This window comes from Eleginops maclovinus, chromosome 18, assembly GCF_036324505.1.
Source record: "Eleginops maclovinus isolate JMC-PN-2008 ecotype Puerto Natales chromosome 18, JC_Emac_rtc_rv5, whole genome shotgun sequence".
Classification (NCBI taxonomy): Eukaryota; Metazoa; Chordata; class Actinopteri; order Perciformes; family Eleginopidae; genus Eleginops; species Eleginops maclovinus.
In genome coordinates, this window is record NC_086366.1 from 8,630,456 (window position 1) to 8,654,886 (window position 24,431).

A 24,431-nucleotide genomic window follows, 5' to 3' on the forward strand; every position below is an offset into this window, starting at 1 on the left:
ACACCACCCTGCACTGGTTCAATCAGGCTTCTAGTTCTGTGAAGAGGATTACTCATTGTTATATGTGAACCAGAACAATTGCATTAAATTAAGAGATGCGAGGAGATGATCACTCAACTTAGTGCAATGTTATATTCATATTGTATCATTCTACATTCAAGTGCAGTATCCATATGCAGCGTATGAATGCTAGAATTAAAACGTCATGTGCCTGATCCAAAATTATTAACCACACGCCTCCAGAGACAAAACAAAAAATGGTACCGTGCGATGAATGACAACGATTCACATTAGTATTAATGTATTTCTGAATCAAATAAAATGCAAAGTGCACTGACTTAATTGTTACTCTGCAGTTCATTAAGCACATCGCGAATGAGCATTAGATCACAGCCTATTAAGCCAGTGCTTGATTGGCAAGTGGTGAAATTAGAACCTCATTCTGCATTCTCATTTTTGTTGAAATATGAAGGTGCACATTTTCAAAATGTGTGTCCTTGCTCAGGTTTAATGTGGATGTAATTGCTTACCAAGCTTAAGCCTTGTGGCAGAGCAGGCAGTCTAGACGTGAGGTGTGCATGTCTGGTAAAGAAAAGCTGAGCTCCGAACTTAGAAACTGACTTTCTGCTTAGCTAAACCTCCAGGGAGTATATAGCTCATGGATTATCATCTATGGACCTAGTCTGGTTTTTTTGTTTTCATCATTAACATTTACCTGGGCAACATGGTACTTCTGTCCAAAGAGGAAGACTGCTCCTCAGAATATCCTTGCTCAACACCGTTTCCTTCGTAAACATTTTCAAAATCACTTCACTTTTTTACTTCTTAAGTCAGTATGTTCAGTCTTCACTCAGCTGTGTCTCACTGAAAGGGACCTCAGGTGGTGCTGTTGTCCTGACAACCAATAAGGGGAGAATCACAGCCAGACGACTGGATGAGAGAGAGAGAGGGAGAGAGAGAGAGAGAGAGAGAGAGAGAGAGAGAGAGAGAGAGAGAGAGAGAGAGAGAGAGAGAGAGAGAGAGAGAGAGAGAGAGAGAGAGAGATGTGGTGGGGGGACTCTGAAAAGAAGCCTGCCTCTCTACATCGCAGTTGCTGTCTGTGCCGTCCCTTTACGCAGAAAGCATTACGCATCAGTGGACTATAGAGCGAGGACGCCGCACATCACGGCACGTTTCCGTCCAAAAAGTGTTGTAGCCTTCATCAACTGCACTGCTTTGGATCTTAAGACATTCTCGTTTTCCGAGAAGTGTGGACAACTACTTCTCATCCTCGTTTTCTACCCTTGGATTTAAAGCTCCCGAAAAGCGCACTCTTTAACATGCAAGTCGGACGCAAATCGTGTTGGAGGCAATTGCAGGCTTCGTTTTTCAGACTGCTTTGTCTTATCCCCACAGGATTCCCCGTCCGGAGTGTGGATATGCAGCGGGCCACCGACAACATCACAATCCGCCAAGGCGACACAGCGATAATAAGGTAGGAGTTCCAACTTTTCTCTCCTCGAGCCTCTCTCCGGATGCACAGCAGCATCCTCCCCGCGAGCATGCAGAGACATGGTGCAGATCGCGTACTGAATGAGATCATAGTATTGACTAAGTTTATTTTTGGAGGAGATTGTTTCTCTGTTTTTGCTAAAAACTTTTGTTTTTATGCAAGATTAGAAATAAGTCAACTGAGGATCAGATGAGAATTGATTTGATTGCATGTCCGACTTTTATGTCATTAACCAGTAGGCTACTGACAACAAAACTGTAATATTCTTTTAACATACAAACTATAACGCAAGTGACATGCCATCCTTTTTTTTTTTTTTTTGGCGCGGTTAGGGGGTTATAATGATTGAAGCCAGGAGCTCAAACGCCCTCGCTGATGTGACGCACTGAGCACCGATACTGTGGTCGCCCGTGCTCTCTTTTTGTATTCTACTTAATTCTAGAAGAGCTTGATAAGCGAAATGCGTCATAGTGTCCGGAGATGCTGTTTGTGAATAGATAAATGGCAGAAGCAGGGATCGTAGACACAGATAACAGGATCATGGGAGAGATCGGTTTAGTCCTGTTTTGATTTTACGAAATGCCGTGGGAGGCTAAGAAAAGATGAACTGCAGCCCGCAGGGGGACAAGTTGGTAAATGATCAGTGTCTGAAAGAATTGAACTCCATTGCTGTTTATCCCTTGAAGTATATCTTGTAGTGATGTTTGTGAAGATGATGAAGAAGTCTCCGGAGACACCAGCTTGTATATACTAAGGTTTATCACAACAGCATAGTATCAGACACCAACACGGGCGATGCGGGGTTCCCAGAGCCAATTGTGGAAGTTCCCCGAACAGTCTTTGTGCATACACTTTATAGGAGAAATGTGGGTGTGTGTCAAAATGCGATCTTCTATGAGGATGTGGACCCAAATAAGGTGAGATATACGTTAGTCTTTGTCTTACTCATCCCTGGAGGTCTTCTGACGTAGTCCAGAGGTTTGTTCTACAACCTCCTGTCGTACCACATCACTCTCTGCACTCTCTATGACCTCAGGGAGTAAACAACTGCATATGAACTGATTTACTATACCACGTAGGCCATAACTTTGTATGCCCCACTCGGTGACCTAGGGCATCTTTAACGTATTTCAGATGTTTTTCACTCTTCTTCCACCCAACCTTCCTCTGACCTCAGGGAGTATCTGCCCTGATATATCTCCAGATTTAATACACCACACCCTGTTTAATGCCTAGCTCCGGTCTCTGAATCAAGTTGTGTTTGTTCCGTGGAGTCCGTTTTGTGCAGTACATAATAGCGCATTCCACTTCCTATACAATGCAAGCTGTGAACTCTCTGGTATTGTGGGGCTGCTGGGCAGATGTCAGTGACCACGTGATCCGGGCCATGTGTTCGCTGGAGGCTCTAAAGGCAAGGGGATTTAGATTTGGTTCGGTTTTTTTTGTAAACAAGGCGCTTTGCCTCCCCCAGCCCCAGCCCTGCTCCTCCTCTCTCCCCCACTCTCAAAATGGGATGCACTGTAGGGAAGTCCAGTGGTATAATAGGCTGCTATACACAGGACACTCATCCCACATTGATTTTCCCTCTCCCTCACACTTATTTTGTTCTCTCTCCCTTCAGAGTTTTATTTACTGTACCACCCAACCTTCGTGCCTAATGAGTGGGAGAACATAGACAGCCGTTATGGCATAGACCTTTATCGTGGTGATAAGCCTGCAGACACAAATAGACACACACACACACACACACACACACACACACACACGCACACTCAGAAAATCTCTTTAATGGATTCCGTCTTGCAACCAGGTGCCATCATCCATTCAGGTACCTGCTGATCACATTAGTCAATTTACTCAGTTACTGTTGAACTCACCAGGGGTCACAGCTATTTATTTCACTTTTCAAATCCAATTGACTGTGTCTTAGCTATATTCAGCCTTTCAGACACCCATGCTGCTTCTTTAGACGTGCTGGAAAGCTTTGCTCTCAGTCAGAGCCAAATAATATTCCAAGAAAAAACTATCCTAAATTAGCTTACTTACCATTTTCTCTGATAAATGATCCTTGAATAATCATCTGTGGTATTCAAGGTGCGTCATAATTAATTTGACGTTTCTAATGTTTCTTGCTGTGCGTTATTGATCAGCTTTATTTATTGTCAGTCAGGGAACGATAAACTGCAACTCAGACCCCTGTGGCTGCATTGAAAAAAACAGCCATTTTTCACACCCAGTTTCCACCTGACGAAAATGGTGGAGAGGGGGAAAAAGAACAAGAGGGCTGAAATGGGAGAACTTTGAGCAGGGGTGGGAGGCCGCCGGCTGGTAATTTGTCGAGCTACATAGTGTATCTGATTCCATAAGCTTGGTTTTGTGAAGGCTGAGGAGATATGGTGACCTGGGGGCATAATAAGGCCCATGCTACTTTAGAGGAGCCTGTGGCTGCAGTCATGACAGTCATGGCACACAAGGAGGGATGCTGTAGTAGAGAAACAGTGTGTGGCCAAACAACCGCTGTGACAGAACACACAGCAGCAGGCTTCGCTAATGAAAAGAAAAAATACATGTACAGCCCCGGAAAAAATTAAGAAACCACTTCAGCATCATCAGTTTCTCTTGTTTTATTATTTATAGGTACAGTATGTCTTTGAGTTAAAAGATTTGTTTTTTTTATTGTATTCTATAAACTACTGACAATGTTTGTCTGTGTTGAAATTCAACAGACACTGGAATTGCTGCCATACATGTAGAGATAAATATTTAAAGAAAAAATGGAGTGCTCTCTTATTTTGTTCCCGGAGCTGTACGTTTTCCAGGGGACTAGAACTGTGTTATTATGAAATAATAAATGCATTCAGTATTTTCCTCATCATTCTTAAGACTTAAAAAGCCAGCATGTGAATCTAAAAGGCAGAGTGTGACTCACTTTGAAAGCTGTGTGTCAAAGATATGTATTAAACAATGTAAGAACCAGACTTCCATAACTACTGGAGTTCGCATAAAATGTCATTTTGACAGCTTGATTGCAAACATGGCAATCCTTCATAAAATACCCAGTTGTAAGATTAGTGCATTTTATTGCAAAGTGAGAGCTTCGAAAGACGAAATAATGTGATCACTTACATTTGAAGTCTTGCTTTTAGTCCAGTTTTGATTATTATTAATATTTATATACTTATATTTACTAGCTGTTGGGCAGTGGAGTAGTGCGTTTGTCTTCGGATCAGGGGAGCACAGGTTCAACCCCCACTGAAGTCAGAATGTCATTGTGTCCTTGGGCAAGACACTTCACCCCAAATTGCTCCTGGGGGGATTGTCCGCAGTATTGAGTATGTCAGCTGTTTTGTATAAAAGAATATAACATGTAATGTAATGTATTAATATTGTATAACAAACAAAATAATCCAAAGTGTCCTTGTGTTAATATAAATGACATAAAAGGCACAATTAACGGATTTCATAATGACAACAGACGTTTTTTTTTTTTAATTGTTAATCTTTGATGTGGTTGATCACGTAGCTTGATTTATAAGCATAATTGCAGTATAGAGTATAGATTTAGATCTGGCAGAATTTCCTAATCATGCACTATATTCAAATGATCTACCTTTGTTGTTTTTTTTCAGCATGTTGTGACACTGCTTTGTTCACAGAATCTAATTTCCACTCTATCTAAAGTGAACATAAAATAAAGATGGACAAATAACCCCAGCTAAGTGTTGTGCCTATATAGAGCAGCATTGAATGTACATTGATTTTCACTAGCTAGTCTCCTTTCTTACAGGCTGAGATGCAGTGTTAGCATGTTCCCCTTTACGTTACAGTCAGATGTATAGATTTAGCTACTCTTAACCTTTGAACCATGTTGCCTAAACCGGTCATGAAGGGGTTAATCTGTACGAGATTATTATTGCTGAAGACAGTCCCTATGTAAGACTGCTTTAGATAAACATTTTAACACCAGTATATGTAGTGTGGACTGAATAAGAGCTCATCTGATCTACAGTAGGCTGTGGGATTAAACTCTAGTAACCCTTTATCGGTGGTAGGATTTTGTAATAGTTTCTCTGGATCTCCAGAAGGTCTTGTGTAACATGCTTTTCCCAGAAGTGACCACGTAACCATGCTGCATCCTAAGTTCTCTGACATTTTAATGATCTGGTCTGTCTGGGGTTGGCATTTGTCCCGAGGCTGTGTTTGTGCGATGAATATGAATGTATTTTTTAGCCCATTGACATTGTGAACATAAACCCAAGCGTTATAAATCTAGGCCTGTATCCCACCAATCGTGTCTCAGACCTATAAGTAATAATAATACAAAAGACACTGAGACACATTTTTCAGAGCTGCCTTTCCATGTTGATTTAGGCTTTCTGTTTTTACAAGGATGATGACAAAAAGTGAGAACACACTCTTCTCGTCACAATATGAATCCTGGAAGAAGAAATGAAAAGTTTCCCAACACTTCTTCAAGCCATTTCTGTGTCACATTAGTTTACTTTTTAATTGCTTTTCTTGAGTCCCTCAATATGTAGTTGCCTTAAGGAGAAGGTTGCAATGTCAGGCAAAGCCCTGATAATTGACAAAGCTTATTAAAGCATTAATGGCACAGACTCTGGGATTGCTGTCCTCTGGGTCAATTATCTGCACTTTGACAATACACTTTGCATTGCTTGTTACTTTCAGGGAAGATTATGCTGCGCTTCTGCTTTGCCTTTGTGGATATTCATCAAAACCAGAAAAATGCCTTTAATTTGAGTCAGTCAGCCAGATATTACGCATGTAAAATATGCTGGAGGCTTAGACACTACATAACACATGAAATTAATCTTATCCAAGTTCCGATAGGATTCACAATACCTTGTGTTTTTTTCATCTGCATTATTAAACCCTCAACTGTTGAACTCCGATGGCTGAGGTGCTTTAGAGTGCAGCAGGGTGCATCTGGAACACTTGGAAGAGATGTTCTTTTTTTGGAACAAGGAACAAAGACTTTCCAGATCTTGGAAATCAGCCTATGCCCCGCTGTGTGAAATCTGATTGTATTTTATGTTTCCACCTGGTGCCAACCATACTGCACCTGAATGGTAGGCATGCAGTTACTTACAGTTTGTAGTAAAAAGCACAGTTACCAATGTAGTACCGAATCTCTTAATCTCCAATATATTTCATAATAAACATTTTACACATTTCCATTATATTCTATTCTGTTCTATTTTGTTCTATAATGTTCTATTACAATCACACACAGAAAAAACATTATATGGTGATGTGTAAAAGCAAACCTTGACCAGCTTGCACCAGTTTCTGATTATCTTACATAATTTCTATCCCCAAAAGGTTTCTGCTATTGAGGGCCATATTATTTTTGGGCCATTATATGTTACATTTACATTTACAATCTAGAACAATGCTGCTTCCAGGAATCTGTTTATTGACAGATTGGCAGGGCACAATTAAAGGCATGTGCAACATTCAGTAACAATGCACAGAGTTGTTGGCTTGTTATAGTATAATTAAGGCTATAGACGGGCAAGTGTGTCTTCATGTTGCTATCTCCACGGATCACTCAATACCCCTTTAACTGGAACAATATTGATCTTCTAGTAATAACCATACCTCAATTTAGTTGCCAGGATAGAATACTGCCAAAGTCAATTAAAAAAAGGTAGTTTTAAAAGTTATTAAAAAAGGCCTTCTCATATAATTTGGGTAATTTCCTAATCAGCCAACGTTAACATTGTGTCTAGCACAGGCTTAATATGAATTTAATTAAATGTATTTAACACGTGTTTCATCAAAGATAGTTCAGCAACACCATGTTCTGATCTGAGTTTCTGAGGCTATACTGTAGATACATTATATTAGATATCAAATGTAAACACGGTTAAACATACATACTTGTATAGTGTTTATACCCATTCCGGAAAACTGACCTGCATCAACTTTTCTTGCTGTCAAATTAAGTTATGATGGAGACACAGTGAGGGAGAATATTCATTTTCACAGATAATGCAAAGATTGTGTAAGTTGATACTGTAGGCAATACAGTATAGGCTTTATTCCAAGTGCAGAGGGAAAACAGATCAATTTCTGGATTTCCGGGCAGAGGGCAAGAGTGCAACATAATTTGGGATGTCCAGACCCCAGGGGGCCTCCATAGCTGCCTTTCTTTAATGGCTTAGAGCCTCCCCAGGCATTTCGCCGTGGCTCTATCTCTTCATCACTCTTTGCTCACTGCCAGCATTGAATCTTCCAGCTGTGCTGTCTTAACCTGATTCACAGAGTGAGCATGAATTCAGACGAGGGGACAAGGGGGTAGAAAAAGAGGACGCTTTTATGAGGATGATAAAGAGAAACATTTTAAGAGGGAAGAGTAGGAGTAACCACAGTCAGAGAGAGAGACAGAGAGAGAGAAGAGTACGATGGAATTAAAGTGGGAGAGAGGGGGGAGGGCAGGGACACAGTATTAGTACAATCAGCACAATAATCCCTTCTGTTCCAGCCAGGGCCGGCGAAGGATTTTCAAATCAATTTCATTTTCACTCATGATGCTACAGTGGGAGAGCTGAGTGGCTGCCAGTTGGGTCATTGTCGTCTTGTCCCCGATTTGGCATGGGACGGAGCAGAGGTGTAGTGGAAAGCTTTGGGATATGGGTTTTTGGTTGATTTTTTGCCAAATCTGCAAAGTTTCTGAAGGCTTACTGAGTCATCACAAGTTCCAGAGGCTTTCATGTTGGTCAGTAAGATCTGAATAATGGCCTGCAGAGACAGTGTGAAGTCTTTTGACAGGGCAGATGAACAGAGTTCTGAAGCTCTCATCTGAAGCACACCATCCAGTAGAGTTCAGTGGGAAGTCTTTCAAAGACTTCCAACCAGATATGCTTTTATCCCGTAGTTTGATGTTTTCTGGTTCATCCACAGAAAACATAGCAGGACACTTTGGGCCCTTCATTATGTGTCTTCAACCAAGGTATGCAGTGCTGAAATGTTGTTTGATACAACTGAATATTAAAGCAGTGCTTCTCCCTAAAAGCAATTCCACTCCATTTACCCCTTTACCTAGGCTTTTGTTGGGCAGGCAAGACTGTCTCTAAGTGCATATTTAAACTACTCAGCATTTTCTTACAGCCTCTGGCTACCTGTAGGCGAATGGAAGAGTGTTCTTATTCTTCTCAGAAAACCTCAATACGTAAGAGGGTTTCCGAGCTGCAGTAGACTATATATAAAGATAATAAAGTCTCAAAGGGTAAATTTTAATCATTGATTTCCATACCATAATGAACTGTGCTGTTTGGTATGGAGCAACACATGGACATGTCCTTCTTTGTGTACTGCATGATTACATGTCTTTTTTTCATGTAGGATTTGTCACTTTAATAGACCTGCCATCTTTCAGAGATCATGATTAATTACAGAATCAGTGCTTCACTTCAACTGCCGTTACCAACCCATTTTCAGTAATTTAGCTGTTATGTAAAACTTTTGAATTAAATAATAAAATATCAAGTACTCCTGTGTCACCCCTGACATAAAGTGGGACAAATTAATAAAGTCAGTTGAATATGTAAAATCAGGATAAACACATTTAAAAAATCAGTCAGTCAGGATGAATTTAAAGTAAAGCTGAGACATGTAGGATTTAGCTGTGATGACTCCCTTCTCTGCGGCTGTAAATCCCCATGGTTTAAAAGCAGATTTGACCTGCGGTAAGTCTAGCTCTGCATTACCACACTCATTTTCTACCTCCCATATTGTCCAAATATAACAAAAATCAGCTTACTGACCCACTGACACGTACGGTTCAAGATGGCGTCATGCTGTGATGACAGATGTTGTTCCAGAGTCGGATGATGGTGCATACTTTGGCAAATCTGCTAAATAACCAGTTACATAACTGCTCATATACAACCCTCAATTATTGAGCTTGAGGGGTTAAGACATAGAACACAAGGCAGTCAGCGGTTTTTGTATTCTTTGCTGACAAAGCAGCTATTAACAAATGCCATCTCAGCCAGGGCTGTGTCCCGCATTGTGTGTTTTTTTGTATTCTTCTAAAACAAAATGATGACCAACTGTTTAATATTCAAACAACTTCTACATGTTTCATCGAAACGTTTCCAAATTGAGTGTGCGTGCTTCTTAGGCCACATGTATAATTGTGTTTGTGACCTTTGGATAAGTTCTTCCTTTAATTCATGAAAGGTATCACAAGTTACACAACTGAACAATTGATATGTTTAGATTGCAATTGACGTGTATTGGTTTAACGGTGAAAACTATATCTTATGCAATTCCTCCCAAAAAAGAAGTTGTGCGGGGGAGATGTGGGGCATGTGTCAAGACCGTTGCTGCTAAAAATGTGCTATATTTTGTCCTAGTATTTTGCACAGTAGGCCTATATATGAGTTAGTATGACTCAGAAGGGGTGAGGTTGTATTTGATGCATTCTCCATTTGCTTATGTTGACGGAAAATTAATAGATATGTTTGTGTTCAAATGATGGCAAAATAGACCTGAAATGGATTTGAATCGAAATATCTGTATTGTTTAGCATCAGTGTTGCTTTTTTATCAGGTGCTTAGTTATTTGTTGCATTGGTACACATATGTTTCAGATGTTCACTCCTAGGAAAACTTTCAAAGACATGTTGTAATTATCCCTTAAACAGGTTTTTATCTGTGCTATCCTACTGAGCTTTACGTAAAAACAAAATGAATATGAAAAGGCCACAGTGGTAGAGGTATGGGAGATTAATTAGATTGTCTCTCTTGAGCATTTGGCATTTGAGGAAATGGGGATGACTCCTTGGCCTACTTGCTCTGCGTTCCCTTCTGATTTGTGAGGCATAAATGTGTCAGATGTAAAAAAGTTAAGATATCTTTTTAATGTGTACAGCCTTGCTTCATTGGGTTTATATTTTCAGTTTTAGCCTAAACACATAAAACACTTGCTTGTCTTATTTGCCATTAGAATATTATTTTTTTTCCCATTCAATTATATTTAATCCTCTACCAAATGGAACAACATTGTTTTCAATGACTAGAATCTCACTTGTGTCTCTGCATGGTTTGTGATTACCTCCAATTATATGCGTCCCCCATTGAGTAGCTAGGGTATTGATTACTGCTAGCCCCCATTATAAACCTTCCTCTCCTTTTTTTATATCACTTTTGTTTAAATGTTCCATTTACCCTCAACAAAGGCCTCTGTCAGCTGCCACCTTTGGGCTTTAAGCGAGCTTGGTACGACCTAGGAGTATATTGCGGATTTGACTAATTCATTACCTGATGTTCAGCACTTCAACTACATTAGCTAAAGCTTGTTAAAAGGCTCTCGCATCACAGGGACAAGGGGTGGCCTTTGCCAGCGTTTGTCTGGCAGCAAATCAAGGACAGAGTTCAAACAAATAGACCCTGAGAGTAAAATAGTGGTTTGTAACATTTGTATGCTGCCTATTAAGATTTTCTACTCAATAAAAAAGAGGGAATCACGCTTTCTTGCAAATGTGCTCTTAAAAGGAATGTATTGTCCGAAGTCACTGCTTCTTTTCAATCATATCATGTGTATTTTTCTGTCAGTTTGTGTCAAACATCATTTTAGATGGCCATGTTACACCATATTTTATTCTGACAGCGAGGTGGGAAATGTATGACTTCTTTTTGATCAATAGGCTTCACAGGTTAGTCTGTGGTAGTGTGAGAGGTAGACTTATGCAAATGCAACCTTTTTTTCATAAATGAACAGCTTATCAAACACTGCATATTTACAGTATAATTATATAAGGTAAGATGTTATAACATTGTTAGACACCTACATGTACGGGCTGATTAAAGGCTCTGGTTTAAGTGATCCTGTTCATAACACCACTTCAGGTTTTCTCCAGTAGATGCAGAAAACTCATGTATTACTAAAATCTGGTGTACATTTTACAGAGTGATTTCATATTATTAAAGTCTCTTGAATGAATCCATAATATCTTTAATTGTTTTTTTCTGAGACTTTCAGTAATTGAAGTTACTTCCTAAAAGACTTCCCACAAAGCTTACAAACCCACATTTGGACCTGTGCAGTATGTTTTATGTGCAAAAATAGCATTTATATGTCTGACAAGTTCATTAAAGTTGTTTTATTTTTTGCTTGATTTCTACTGCCTCTGAATTGCAGTGTGCAAACATTTGCCTTTTTATATATCTTCGATTTAGGCTGCTGGAGGAGAAATTCAATGCCATATGCCTGTACCCAAAGACTAGTAACCGGTGGCCAAGTACAAATACACAGTCCCTTAGAGCAGTGTTTCTCAAACTTTTTCAGACCAAGGACCACTTAACCAATAAAAAAATACTCACGGACCACCTAACTCCCCCAATATCCCAAAACAAGATTCAAGATTCAAGAAGCTTTATTAATCCCGAGGGAAATTGAGGTGCAACAGTTCAATACAAAGAAGGAAGGATACATATACACTAAATATAACTAAATATACACCAAATATAACTAAATATAAACTAGAATAAATACAATAGGCCTGCTTACCACTCCAACAGTATATTACAAATTACAGCCTAATAATAACAGCTTTATGTGACCTTCTCTATATCGCTCGTTCACACATTAAATCAACAATACAAATACAACTACGGATTCTACAAGCATTTCGTTCACATGCGATTTAAACGGTAAATGCTGATAGATTTTACACATCATATGAAACATAGACTACATTTATTACTGAGTTTATGTCCGAGCGAACAGAGAGATACGCAAAATGCATCGCATTTAGTACGACACAAACTTCTGCTGTGTATTTTCAAAAATAAAATACAGTAAAACTATGGTTGCAGGCCCAAGTTTAACAAGAATTTAACAATAAACACAAGGTAATTATTTACACTGTTACATTTACAAATAGCATTGTTTACTCACTCATACACTGCGTGTCTCTGTTGCTACCTAATGGGAGGAATGGTGCTGCTTGTGCTGAGACATCAGTGAAACAATGTCTGGATCCAAACTGGAGAGTTTTAGTCTCATATCACAGTCCACATTGATCCTGTTACGCTGCTTTGTTTTCAGACCAACAAGTGTAGAAAAACCAACTTCACAGTTGTAGGTGGTTGGAAACGGCATCAACAGTTTCAGAGCAGCGTCAGCCAGCTCTGGGTGCTCAGGCTGGACGTGGACCCAACAGTCCGTCAAGCTTTTCTCTCTGAAAGTCGTCCTCAGTGTCCCATCAGATGCGATGTCCACAAGGCTGTCAACCTGTCTTAATGGGAGCTTGGAACTGACCTGCTCGATGTGCATTTTGTCCCCAAATGGATTCCTGATCCACTCATAGCCTGCATCTAGTTCTGGGAAATATCTTCCCAGCTGAAAGTGAAGGCCTTGCAGATGTACCTTGAAGGCTGCAACTGTGCTGCCGTCCAGCTCTTCATCTGCAGCGAGGAGAAAATCCACAAGCGTCGGAAAACAGTCAAACTCCTGGCGATCCAGACGGACACACCACAATTCCATTTTGAGGCGTGCGGCTTTAATTTGGTCCTGCACATTGAAGGCGGGGACGGCTTTTCCCTGCAGCGCTAAGTTCAAAGCATTGAGTGCGCTAAAGACATCGGCCAGGTATGCCAATTTTGAGAGCCACTGGAAATCATGCAGTCTGTCATACAGTTCATCAGTATGATGCAAGAATAACATCACCTCATCGCGCAGTTCAAATAGACGGGTGAGAACTTTCCCACGCGACAGCCAGCGAACTTCAGTATGGAAAAGCAGTTTTGTGTGTTCACTTCCCATTTCATCACACAGAGCTTTAAAAAGACGTGTGTTCAGTGCTTTGGTTTTGTTGTATTAACAATTTTCACAGACTCGTCCAGTACTGATTTGAGGCATGGTGGCATTTTTTTCACAGCCAGCTGTTCTCGGTGAATGCAACAGTGTGTTGCTGTGGCGCAAGGTGCAACTGCGCGTATGCGCGCTGCCAGTCCCTTGTGTTTCCCAGTCATTGCAGTTGCACCATCTGTGCAAATACCAACACATCGTGTCCAGTCGATATTATTCTGCAGGATGAAATCGTTGACCGAGTCAAAAATGGCTTCCCCTGTGGTGTTGGTCGGCAGGGAACGACAAAACAGAAATTCATCCTGCACACCGCCATCATAAATGTACCTTACAAAACACAGCAGGTTTGCCTCATTCACAATATCAGTTGACTCGTCCAGTTGCAGTGTGAAAAACTGGCTTTGGCGTAAACGTGTGATCAGCTGATCTTTCACATTTCCGGCCATGGCTGTTATTCGCCGCTGGACAGTATCATTGGAGAGGGGGACCCTGTTAATTTCGTCGTTTGCTTTCTCCCCAAACAATACATTAGCCATAACCTTGGCAGCTGGTTTGACTAAATTCTCACCTATCGAATGAGGTTTCCCTGTTTTTGCGATGAGAAGGGATACCCTGTAAGATGCCTCTGTAGCCTTCGCATTTTCCCCCGTCGCAAAAAAATGTGAGGGCGCCTTCGTCATGTGTTTTTTAAGTTCATCACGTTTTCTCTCAAACAATGCTAAAGGTTTCCCGATGTAATCCTTGTGTGTGCTCTCAAAATGACGCTTGAGCTTGGCGGGTTTCATAGCCTCGTTAGCCAACGACTCGTAGCACAAAACACAGTGTGGATTGGGATCCTCTTCATCTCCAGTCCAGAAAAATCCGAATTTTATGTAGTCGCTGTGATATTTTCTCTTCACTTTAGCGCTGGACTTTCCGCGATCAAGCCGAGTTTCACAGCTTTCAGCCGGGTGGTGGTTAGACGGCGAACCACTCTCCTGGGACTCAGTAACGCACACAAAATCACTTGTCGCTGCGGCTGAACCACTTGTAGTTGCTGGATCTCCTGCATCAGGACGATGCACCTTGACTGTCACGTCAGATTTGTCATTTAATTTTCTTTTAACTGACCCTGTCTTTAGCCATCGATCCATCTTGTCAGTTGACAGCTCAAATTGACCGCGCAAATCATTTATGACGTAAGATCGTAACCTACGTAGCTACGTAGCTACGAACCTACGTAACTACGCTACATCTATGCTACTCTCTATACTAGTCATTTTAAGACAGTTTGAGAAACACTTTAAACTTATAATATATTAATGTCAAATGTGACATTTTACCAAAATACTCACGGACCACTAGGGATCGCTCACGGACCACCAGTGGTCCGCGGACCACTCTTTGAGAAAGACTGCGAGATATGGCAGTAACAGTCTTCTTTGTGTCTTCAAACAGAAGGAAACAAAGAAAGGAAACCACTCAGCCTGTTTGACCATGGTTAGGTTTACAGTCTTTCGAGTCATCACTCAAAAATGTGTTTTGAGGGCATTTCATTCACTGTTTATATCTCTGCAACAGTGACTGTCAAAATAAATCACATGCAGGAAATGACGATGAAATTATAAATCTTGACATAACATTGAGTGTTGGAATTATTTGCTGAAACCCTTACATAATTAAACGATAACACACCTTATGTTTTTGAAAAACACCCAACAAACCCTATTTGAAGTGTATTTTTACCAATAATTGGCATATCTTCCATTTGCAAAGGCTTATCAAAATGAAATAATTAATATTTATATTGTACAAATGAACTATGAACTAAATTAACTTTCCAAGTCTTAATCATAAAACACTAGTTCAGACCGTAGCCTACACTCACAAAACACGACCAAAGAGACAACATACAAAAGGTATGCTTTACACATAATGTGTGGGAAAATGTCTCTCAAAATGATCTACCATGCACCTATTATTATCGTCCTAAAGTTTGAATTAGGGCAGAGCTTTCAGTAAAATGTTATCAATGGCGATGAGAGATACTTTAGAACGGCTAATGTCAGGGAAGTAAAGAAAGTGCTTTTAATCATATAACTACGTAATTCAAATTGCTGGCACAAGGCTTTATACAGCCTCAGTGGATACAGACATTTTGTAATAAATAAGACTAGTAATTTGCAACCTTACTTCATGCAAAATATATAAAAAGAGCTCCCTTGTTGCGCCGTCTTGGGGAAGTTGCTCCTAAAGTTATTTGGTGAAATGTTATTAGTTTTCCAGCAGCTGTAGGTGTTTTTACACCAACATTTTAAACTGTGCTGTTTGATATTCAGCCCCTTCACAGTGGCACTTGAGTACCCCACTGTGATCTCAGCTTGATGCACATCCTACTCTTTCCTTGTCCATAATGTATCTTGACTGCCATTCCATTTACTCTACTCTCATCTCAGCTGTCCCAAACGTTGTTATCTTAATAAACCTACGTTTCTCGTTGTATTGCAAAAAAGCACCATGAAAACCATTATATTCTGATGGCTTTTGGATAATCGTAAATGTTCTATATAATTTTCTCTCCAAATGTATTTTCATATAAAGCACTTTTACCTTTATGAACCAGTTTGAACCGCTCTGTGAAGTATACGTTTTTGACCAGAGACTGAGCTGCCTTTCTCCAGGGATGTTTCATAGAGCCAAGCTACAGATACATGCTCCAGCTACGTATTTTATCCTCTTTCTTTCTAAGTGAACAAAGTGCTTTACCCCTGGTAGCCTCTATTTGCTCTTTGTCCTAGACTTGCAGTAGCAGTGTTGGCCCATTGCACCATATCTGTATAAAGATTGGGGCTTTTCAGAACTATGTCATACAGCGGTGTTACAAAGACAAAGTTTGACTGATGAAAAGTTTGAAATGCAGTCCTTAAGTTCCCGGAGTTCCTGCGTCTTTCTCTCAAGATATGTTCTGTAATGCATTTGTCATAAGCTACTTCTGATGGAAAGTTTAGAAATGTTCTCCTCATGCCAAGACACTGAAAATACCCCTCAGAAAAGGCTTGAGAATAATGGAGACATCACACTAGTTAGCCTGAGGACATATGGTAGACTTTCCCATAATCCACTCGGTTCTCTGCTGCATTTGGGAAGGTTGAAACTGTTTTGCTCCCTAGGTTTTGTCCCTGAGTGGAATAGCAAAAAACACTGGCCGGTACTGGCAATGGTGATAATCATGACAGCAGCAGTGGAGAAGACAATAATGAAAATAATTAAATGAACGAGCAAGAAGACTGGTGGCGGTGCAATAACTGTAAATTCATTATTGAGAATATTACAATTGTATTAACTTTTTCCATTATCATTAGCAGTGGGATGCTGTCATTAACATCATTTTTGATTGGATGTGCTGTATTTACATATTGTTTGTGGGCTCCCTGACTTGCTGAAAATATTTTTTCCACCATTCATCACATGAGGATTTACAAAGAAATCTATCTCAGCAGCAATGAAGAGCAGAAAGACAGAAACAAATTCACAATTCAGGGGTGTCATCCAAAACCTTAATTAACTACTGGACATAATGTAGTCATTAACAATTAATATATCCATGAATATTTTTTCAGGACATGTGAAAAACTGAAAAAGGCACATGCAGTAGGATATGTATTGTTCCTTTTTATTCATTTTGAGATCTCTTTCTCTCTGTGCATTTAGATTAACATTTGGGTTGTTGTTTTTAGCCTGGTCTACCTCTGTCCTGGGGTCAGTACCTATTGCAGGAGTCACCTGGAGTGTAATTACCTTGGCAGCCAGCTCTAAAATTGCACAGCCAGAAATGGTGTAAAGAAACAAGTCAGCACTTTTTGGCAACCAGGGTACAAAGCAAAAGGAACGAACAACTTGTGTTGCCTTGTCCTTACAGTTTCTCGCCTGTAAGAACAATACGTTCAGTCAGAATTGTCTCTAAACAACTTAATTTAACTAATAATATGTCAGTCAGTGACAGTTTGGATAAAAACTGCTTGAAGTTTCTTCAATCTAGTTAAATTGTAAGCCTCAGTTTGTCTTTCTTTGATAATGTCACAATGCAGTGTTGTTTTTTTAATAGTTAATGAACAATGGAAGGGGATGAATGCTCCACACTGTGCCTTGACAATACTTAAGACTAGACTCACAGCAGAGATGTTTTATTATTTAATGCAATTGCGTGTGACAAAACAAGAATTTATCAGTTTTTTCATCCAGGCTGGTGGGAAAAAAATATACTTTGAGCAAACTCCTCTATCTAAGAGAAGTATATTGATTGCATGAGTGTAAAAAAGCAGTTTGACACGGTTCAAGATCAACAGCTCCATCCTGCCTGACTTATATCTGATTCAGAGCTGGTTAATCCAGCATATGGAGCACAGTGAAGGAGTGATAAATGTTGTGTTTGTATGCTGTGAAGAGAAACTGAAGGAGAGATCACAGGATACAAGAAAACAAGACACACTATCACATCCGAGACAAAAAAGGCAGAACCTAAGGGACCTTTTTCAAAGTGCATGCCAACTGCTGCTGACGGTACCTTCGAGAAGAGTGTGGAAGTGGATTTAACAAGCTCTGCTTTCCAAGCTGATGTTAGTGTGAGTTTGTTTGGGTTTGCGCACTCATGTCTGTTTTAACTGATAGCAAAACATTTTGACATGTATAGTTTTGTCAAGTGCATGTGTTATTATCAGGGATGCAACGGTACATCTATGAGACATCGGCATCAGCCGATGTTAGCCCTATTTACCACCATCGGCACATCGGTAAATAAGGTGACATCACCGATGGCAGTCACCAATGTTTATGTTTTGCTAACGTGACCAGGAGAAGTCGCGTTAGTGGGTTTTTAAATCAGACGGACCAAATCTGGAGGGGGTCTACTCGACTTCTGACTTTACATTTACATGATGTGCAGGGCTTTAGTGTGTTTCACTGTCATAAACAGTGAAACACAAATGACAATCACATTAGCTATATGGAAAAGAGCTTGTGGTGTATTAAATCTGGTGATATACAAAGGTAGATACTCTCTGAGGTCATAGGTTAGGTAAGAGGAATGTTGGGAAAAAACAACATCTGGCATACGTCAGGGGGCCCCTAGTTTCCGGAGACCTCTTCATGATCTTCACAAACATCACTACAAGATATACATCAAGCTAACAAGTGAGCTGAGGCTAATTTAATGCACCAGAATAGCCAAAATCTGCCAGGTGTTTAGTTTGGTTGCTTAATGTAGAAATCAAGACCCCACTCACACGCCAAATGCAGTGCTTTAAAAATAACACTGAAAAAACAGCATGATGTATACACTTAACCTTTTTTTCACCTCATTTTGGAAAAACAAAGAGACATGATGCCAGTATTGTCTATGACACACACGCTGGCACCAAGGAAAGCCACCTCATTTGATTTGGCAAAGAGAGAGGGATGAGAGGCAGTGTGAGGATGACGCAGGGAGGGTGAGAGAGCTTGAGAAGGAAGAGATTGATCACTGAGTGGGTGGAAATGTCAGTGTGCTCCAGGCTATGCATTTTCCACATGTGGAAGCTGCCATTTGTGCTCTTTTTCACACTGATGTCTAATGCTCTCTCAGACTTTACCTCACAAGCACCACTAAAGTCTCTCATTCTTCCTTTTTTTATCAGTCACATAGTATATGTACTGGACAATATTCCCATGATAATTACATTTTCCTTTGGTTTTTAAGGACATGTCTAGGCTAATACACATCTAAAAGGTGCATTATCCTCTACAGTAGTGGTATTTGGTAATGCTTGCGCCTTTCTTTCATCATAACCATCATAGTCATTGCATTAATTTCTGTACCTCTCCTTACTTTGGTCCCTCTGCACCTTTCCAATTTCTCCTCTCTGCTTCCTCCAGAGGAAGCCAGCGCCTCTCCTTAATTGACTGATTTTGTCAAACTTCCATATCCACTGTTCAAGGACGGCACTGGGAGAAGAAATATGAGTGTGCAAACGGCTTAGTGTGTTTATTTTTGAGTTCTCCTTTTGTATGTCTGTGTGCAATTATGTTTGTGTGCACTCACAGCATATTACTGTGCTTTACCCCTTCATCTAGGCCTCCGCCAGGCGCGTTTGCTCGCCCACCCAGGAAAGCCAGGATTTGCAGAGAGGTCCATAATTATAATCAATCATATGGCAAAGGCACTTCTGAGACATGCATGAGTTTCAGCCTCCAATGCCCCACTGCTGAGTAACATGTGAGCCCACCAGTTAGGACCCCTCAGCTCAGTACTATATTCTCGGCTCAGTCACATTGTAGAGGAGGGCATACTGTATGTTGTGCTTCAGCCAACAATCACACAACATGTACACATATAGAGCGTGCAGCAAACACAGCAGGAATCATGATGTTTATTCTCTGCTCGGGCTTGTTTGTTGACAGGATATTTGACGTGGCTTCTTTGATGGTGTGTGTGATATATAAGTAAAACCCAATGTATACCATGTCGGTCATTACCCATCTACCTGACACAGAATGGAGTTTTGTTTGATATTCACGCAGTGCCTGGCTTTTTTTGTTTTGTTTTCTTCACAGACACTATTATACCTCAGCCTTAGTTTTGCCATGTAATATAATAAAAAATCACGCCCTATTTCCTCATCTTTTCAAATGAGAGGCCTGGATATTTGTTTAAAAGAAACAAAGCTATTTTGCAAGAGTTTCTTGCATCATCCCTTGTTATGGCCTTATAAATAGAACTCAATAAGAGCATACTCATGCGGAAGATTTCTTCTCCACTTTGATTACAGAGCTGGCAGGTTGCAGACAAAACCTACTTATGCATTTTCTACAGTGGGATCAGTGCGTGCCTGCGGGCCAAGCTTAGTGCCAGATGCACTGGCCCCTATGACAATCTCCCTAATCTGATAAATCTATATCCACACCCCACATCATATGTACTATATTTGTGCAGAGATATTTCTTGCTAGTATGTGTGGGTTCAGACTGTGACCCCTATTGATTGGATGGAGAGATTGGTTAAGTAGGATTTGTAGCATTTAAATGTGGGAGCATGCATGTTTATGCACGATCAAGGGTATATTAGTAAATGTGTGTCATACAAATCCCTGTATGGAAGTGTGTGCAGGTCTTTTAATCATGTGTGGGTGAATGTGTAAGTGTTGCATGTAGGCGTACAAGGACGTACCTTACCCTCAATGATGTGTCTTGGATAATACGAAAAAGTTTGCTGCAAACCCATGCTTGGTTCTTAGCGATTAGCTGACAGTGGTGAAGGTATTCCCAAAGATGCAGCTTTTATGGATTTCTCAGAGTGAAAATAAAATGTCATGTGTTTGCCCATTCACTATTCTAGTGCTTTTTGTGTTTGCCCCCCCGAGTGGGCTTATTGATTTTGTCATTATTATTTTTCTCAAAACAGAATGGGAAAAGGTTGCCTCTTTCTTTGCTGCAAGCTGTGTTTATGGGTGGTACTGTGCATGTGTGTGTGTGTTTGTATGTGTCCCTGTGGTGTGAGAGGGGGGGAGGACAAGGCAGTGGCTTGTTCTGTGCAGTTTTGCATGCTGACTGGGTTTTGTGATTGACCTCTAGTTTCCCATTAATACACGGAACCCATTAAACACTGTAAATATAGTGAAATCATACATGTGTAAGGACGTTTTTGACATGCAATGTACAGCAGGTGGATGAATTACAATAGTGAGTTATAAATATAAAGGTGATGTCACACTGTGAAGTAGGTTGGAAGGATTAATGTGAGAGCTTTTTTTGTATTTATACAGGATTGCATCCCTCGGTATAACCTCAACCCTTACATTGTTTTACTTATCCCTTTACTACTATCCCTTAGACACAAATTTGATGTAAAAAGAAAAAAGAAATGATCTGAGCATCACAATCAAACACCATTTTGGAGCAGATATCTTTTTGGTCTAATTGATTCCAATAAGAGAGCTGTTCTTCATTTTTACTCAGCCCTGGGAGATCATTTCTGGACAATCTCATTATACTAGCTCATATTTCTAACCAAGCCTAGGTCTGGGTACAAATTGTCCTTTCATCTTTTCCCGTGCTGCTCAGCTAACGGTTACCACCGTAAGGGGAGTGGAAAGTTCACAAATTCATCAAAGTTTCTTATCTATTCCCTCAACATCACTTCTTAATTGAGTGCTGCTGCCTGAGTTAACTGAGGCCAGCTCAGGATACAGCAGAAACAAATTGAGTGGACAATCTACCCTGCAACCACAGGGACATAGAGTTTTAAGGAAATTAAAGTCTTTGTCACGATTGTGCCAAAAACCCGTAGCTAAACTTTATTTAAATCTGGCATGTACCATTCATGTTCACTTCAGTGCCAACTGAAGCCTGCCTTTATTATTCATTATTTAGGCACAAATTAGACCCAGTTCCTCTGTCCCCAACATCAAATTTCTCGCTCTTTTAACATCTTGTTGCCAACAAAAGTCAACATCCAGCTGGCCCGTAACTTCAAATAGACTAATGGAGTTTTTTGATCCATAAAAACTGTGTACTGGCCATATTGCAAAACTGCACATGGCTGGGCTGATATTTACTCTGTGGCAGTTAGAAGTGTATGTGGTTTGAGATTACTGCTAAAAAGGCAGTTTCTCTAAATGAACTGGATATAATATGAATTGACAGATAGCATACATCCTGTATCGTACTAATGGTTGTCTTTGTGCTTTTATCTGAGAATCACTCTTTCAACCAGCAAACTTATCTTGGTTCAAATGGTAAAGGGACTGTACTTATACAGCACTTTACCACTTTTTTCGACTCCTCAAAGCGCTTTACATACTACGAGTCATTCCCTCGTTCACACTTCATTCATACCGAGCAGTACCACTTGCTCTAGGGAACAACAATTAATTCACCTTCATACACCGTTGGCCATGCAATCTGGAGCAACTCCTGGTTATGAATTTTGCCCAAGGGTACATCGAATTGTTGACCGCACATTCTGGGATCAACCCAAAAAACCTTCTGGTTGAAAGACGACCCCACTCCTTCGCAGCCACTTGCTCATATGTTCAACAATATATATGCTGGAATGTGATATTGCATGTAGAATGCATATGGATACAAATGTTTCTAGATATTCAGTATACTGCATAAGTATATATAGTACATGTCAAGGTGTCCATTGTGTCAGTAACGATGGCATTTGACCCCTACAAGCTGAGCCCCTGTTATAGGGGGCTGGAGACCTGCTACTGTTACACACACACACACACACACACACACACACACACACACACACACACACACACACACACACACACACACACACACACACACAAACGCACACACACACACACACACACACACACACACACACACACACACACACACACACACACACACAGATGCACACACAAACCAGGTCCTAGATTATAGTGACCTACATGTGTTGGATATTATTGAACTAGGTTACTGCTAATCAACTGCATGCCCATAAGCATACGCATTGTGTGTGTGTGTGTGTGTGTGTGTGTGTGTGTGTGTGTGTGTGTGTGTGTGTGTGTGTGTGTGTGTGTGTGTGTGTGTGTGTGTGTGTGTGTGTGTGTGTGTGTGTGTGTACACATGAGCAGAACAGATAAAGATTGATTTGGTACATATTGGTTGATCAGCTTGTGGGTGTGTTTTCCTGTTAAATCACCAGAGCAGTGTCATTGTAATGCACTATTAAAGTAGCTGTGTGTAATGAGTGTGATTGTAAAAAATATACGACTGACACAAGCTTTCAGCAAATGCCATCCGCTCAGCAAGATTAAAACAATAAACTGTTGGCTGGCTTCTCTACACATTAAAATTATCTGGATGCTGGCCATATAGTCAGCACTCCTACCTTTGCATTGACTTTAAAACACATATATATCCTCATACATTCACAGAGTATGTTGTATGGTAAGAATCAGGAAAGCTCCATGGGCAGTGCAGAAGTAGATCACAGTGTAGCTGGTGTAGCAGTGACTGCAAACTCATTACTATTGGCCTAGATATCCACACATACTGTACAGTAGACATACATTTACACTCATGGACCTAATCTCAAAATGCATCTAAATACATATACAGTTCATGCCCAAATTGTATGTTTGTCGTCAGAAAGATATCAATTAGCTCTTTCACAGTCACCAATTACACACGAATAACAACACTACACCCAATTTAACTCCATCCGTCATAGTACAATAGAATTAAACGCACATTTCCTCCAACTCTGAGCTGTTTTGAAACAGCACTGATGAAAGGCTAATGGTCTGCTGCAGCTTGAGTGGATCGCAGAGCCTCCTCACACTCTGAATCCTGTTTTTCATGAGCTGTAATTGCTTAGACGTTGCAGTTATGTGACAGAGTAGTTGTCAGCATGCCGGTTTGATAAATTGAAATGCATCGAAAAATATTGCAGAGGGATGGAACGTGCCGCTTGTAGATAAAGTAATATAGATAGAATGTATGACAGAAATTGTGTGCTGTCAAACCTTGCCTCAGTGGTGATTAGAATCGGAGGATGAAACCCTCTTTATTTGTCACATGCATGCACACAGCAGAGCACACACAGTGAAATTAGTCCTCTGCATTTAACCCATCCTAGTACTAGGAGCAGTGGGCAGCTATCGTGCAGCGCCCGGGGAGCAATGGGGAGGGGGGATTGGAGGTGTCCGGTGCCTTGCTCAAGGGCACCACAGCAGGGCCTAGGAGGTGGACTGGGACCTCTCCAAGTAGCAGTCCACTTTCCATATTTTTCAAGTCTGTTCGGGGACTTGAACCGGCGACCCTACGATTCCCAGTCCAAGCCCCTACTTACTGAGCCACTGCTGGTGGGATTTTGACTTTGAGGGAGCAATAGTCAAATATCATCAGTCTCCTTCATTAGGGTTTCCTCATTTCTTCTGATTTGATTGTTAAGGTTCTTTAAGGGAGCTAATTTATTCCAAACTTAAATTACTAACAAATTATGGATGAGTGAAGAGGGTGTTTATACCGTCTGTTTGTAGGGGGGTGGGGGTTGGTGGGTGGGTGATTCATTCTCATTCCAATGTTCTGAATCATTCTCTCAGTAAACACTGCCTATGGAAAT

The 24,431-nt window shown here is 40.5% G+C and overlaps 1 protein-coding gene across 1 annotated transcript in view; it reads left to right on the forward strand.

The window, feature by feature from the left end:
* Positions 1-1,085: 1,085 nt before the first annotated feature.
* The window catches only part of lsamp (limbic system associated membrane protein), a 166,407-nt gene continuing 143,061 nt past the window's right edge, over positions 1,086-24,431 (forward strand). Inside the window, exon 1 of the mRNA XM_063907389.1 lies at positions 1,086-1,474. Within this exon, the coding sequence (XP_063763459.1) occupies positions 1,320-1,474 (155 nt within the window). The 5' untranslated portion in view covers positions 1,086-1,319. The remainder of the gene's footprint in view (positions 1,475-24,431) is intronic.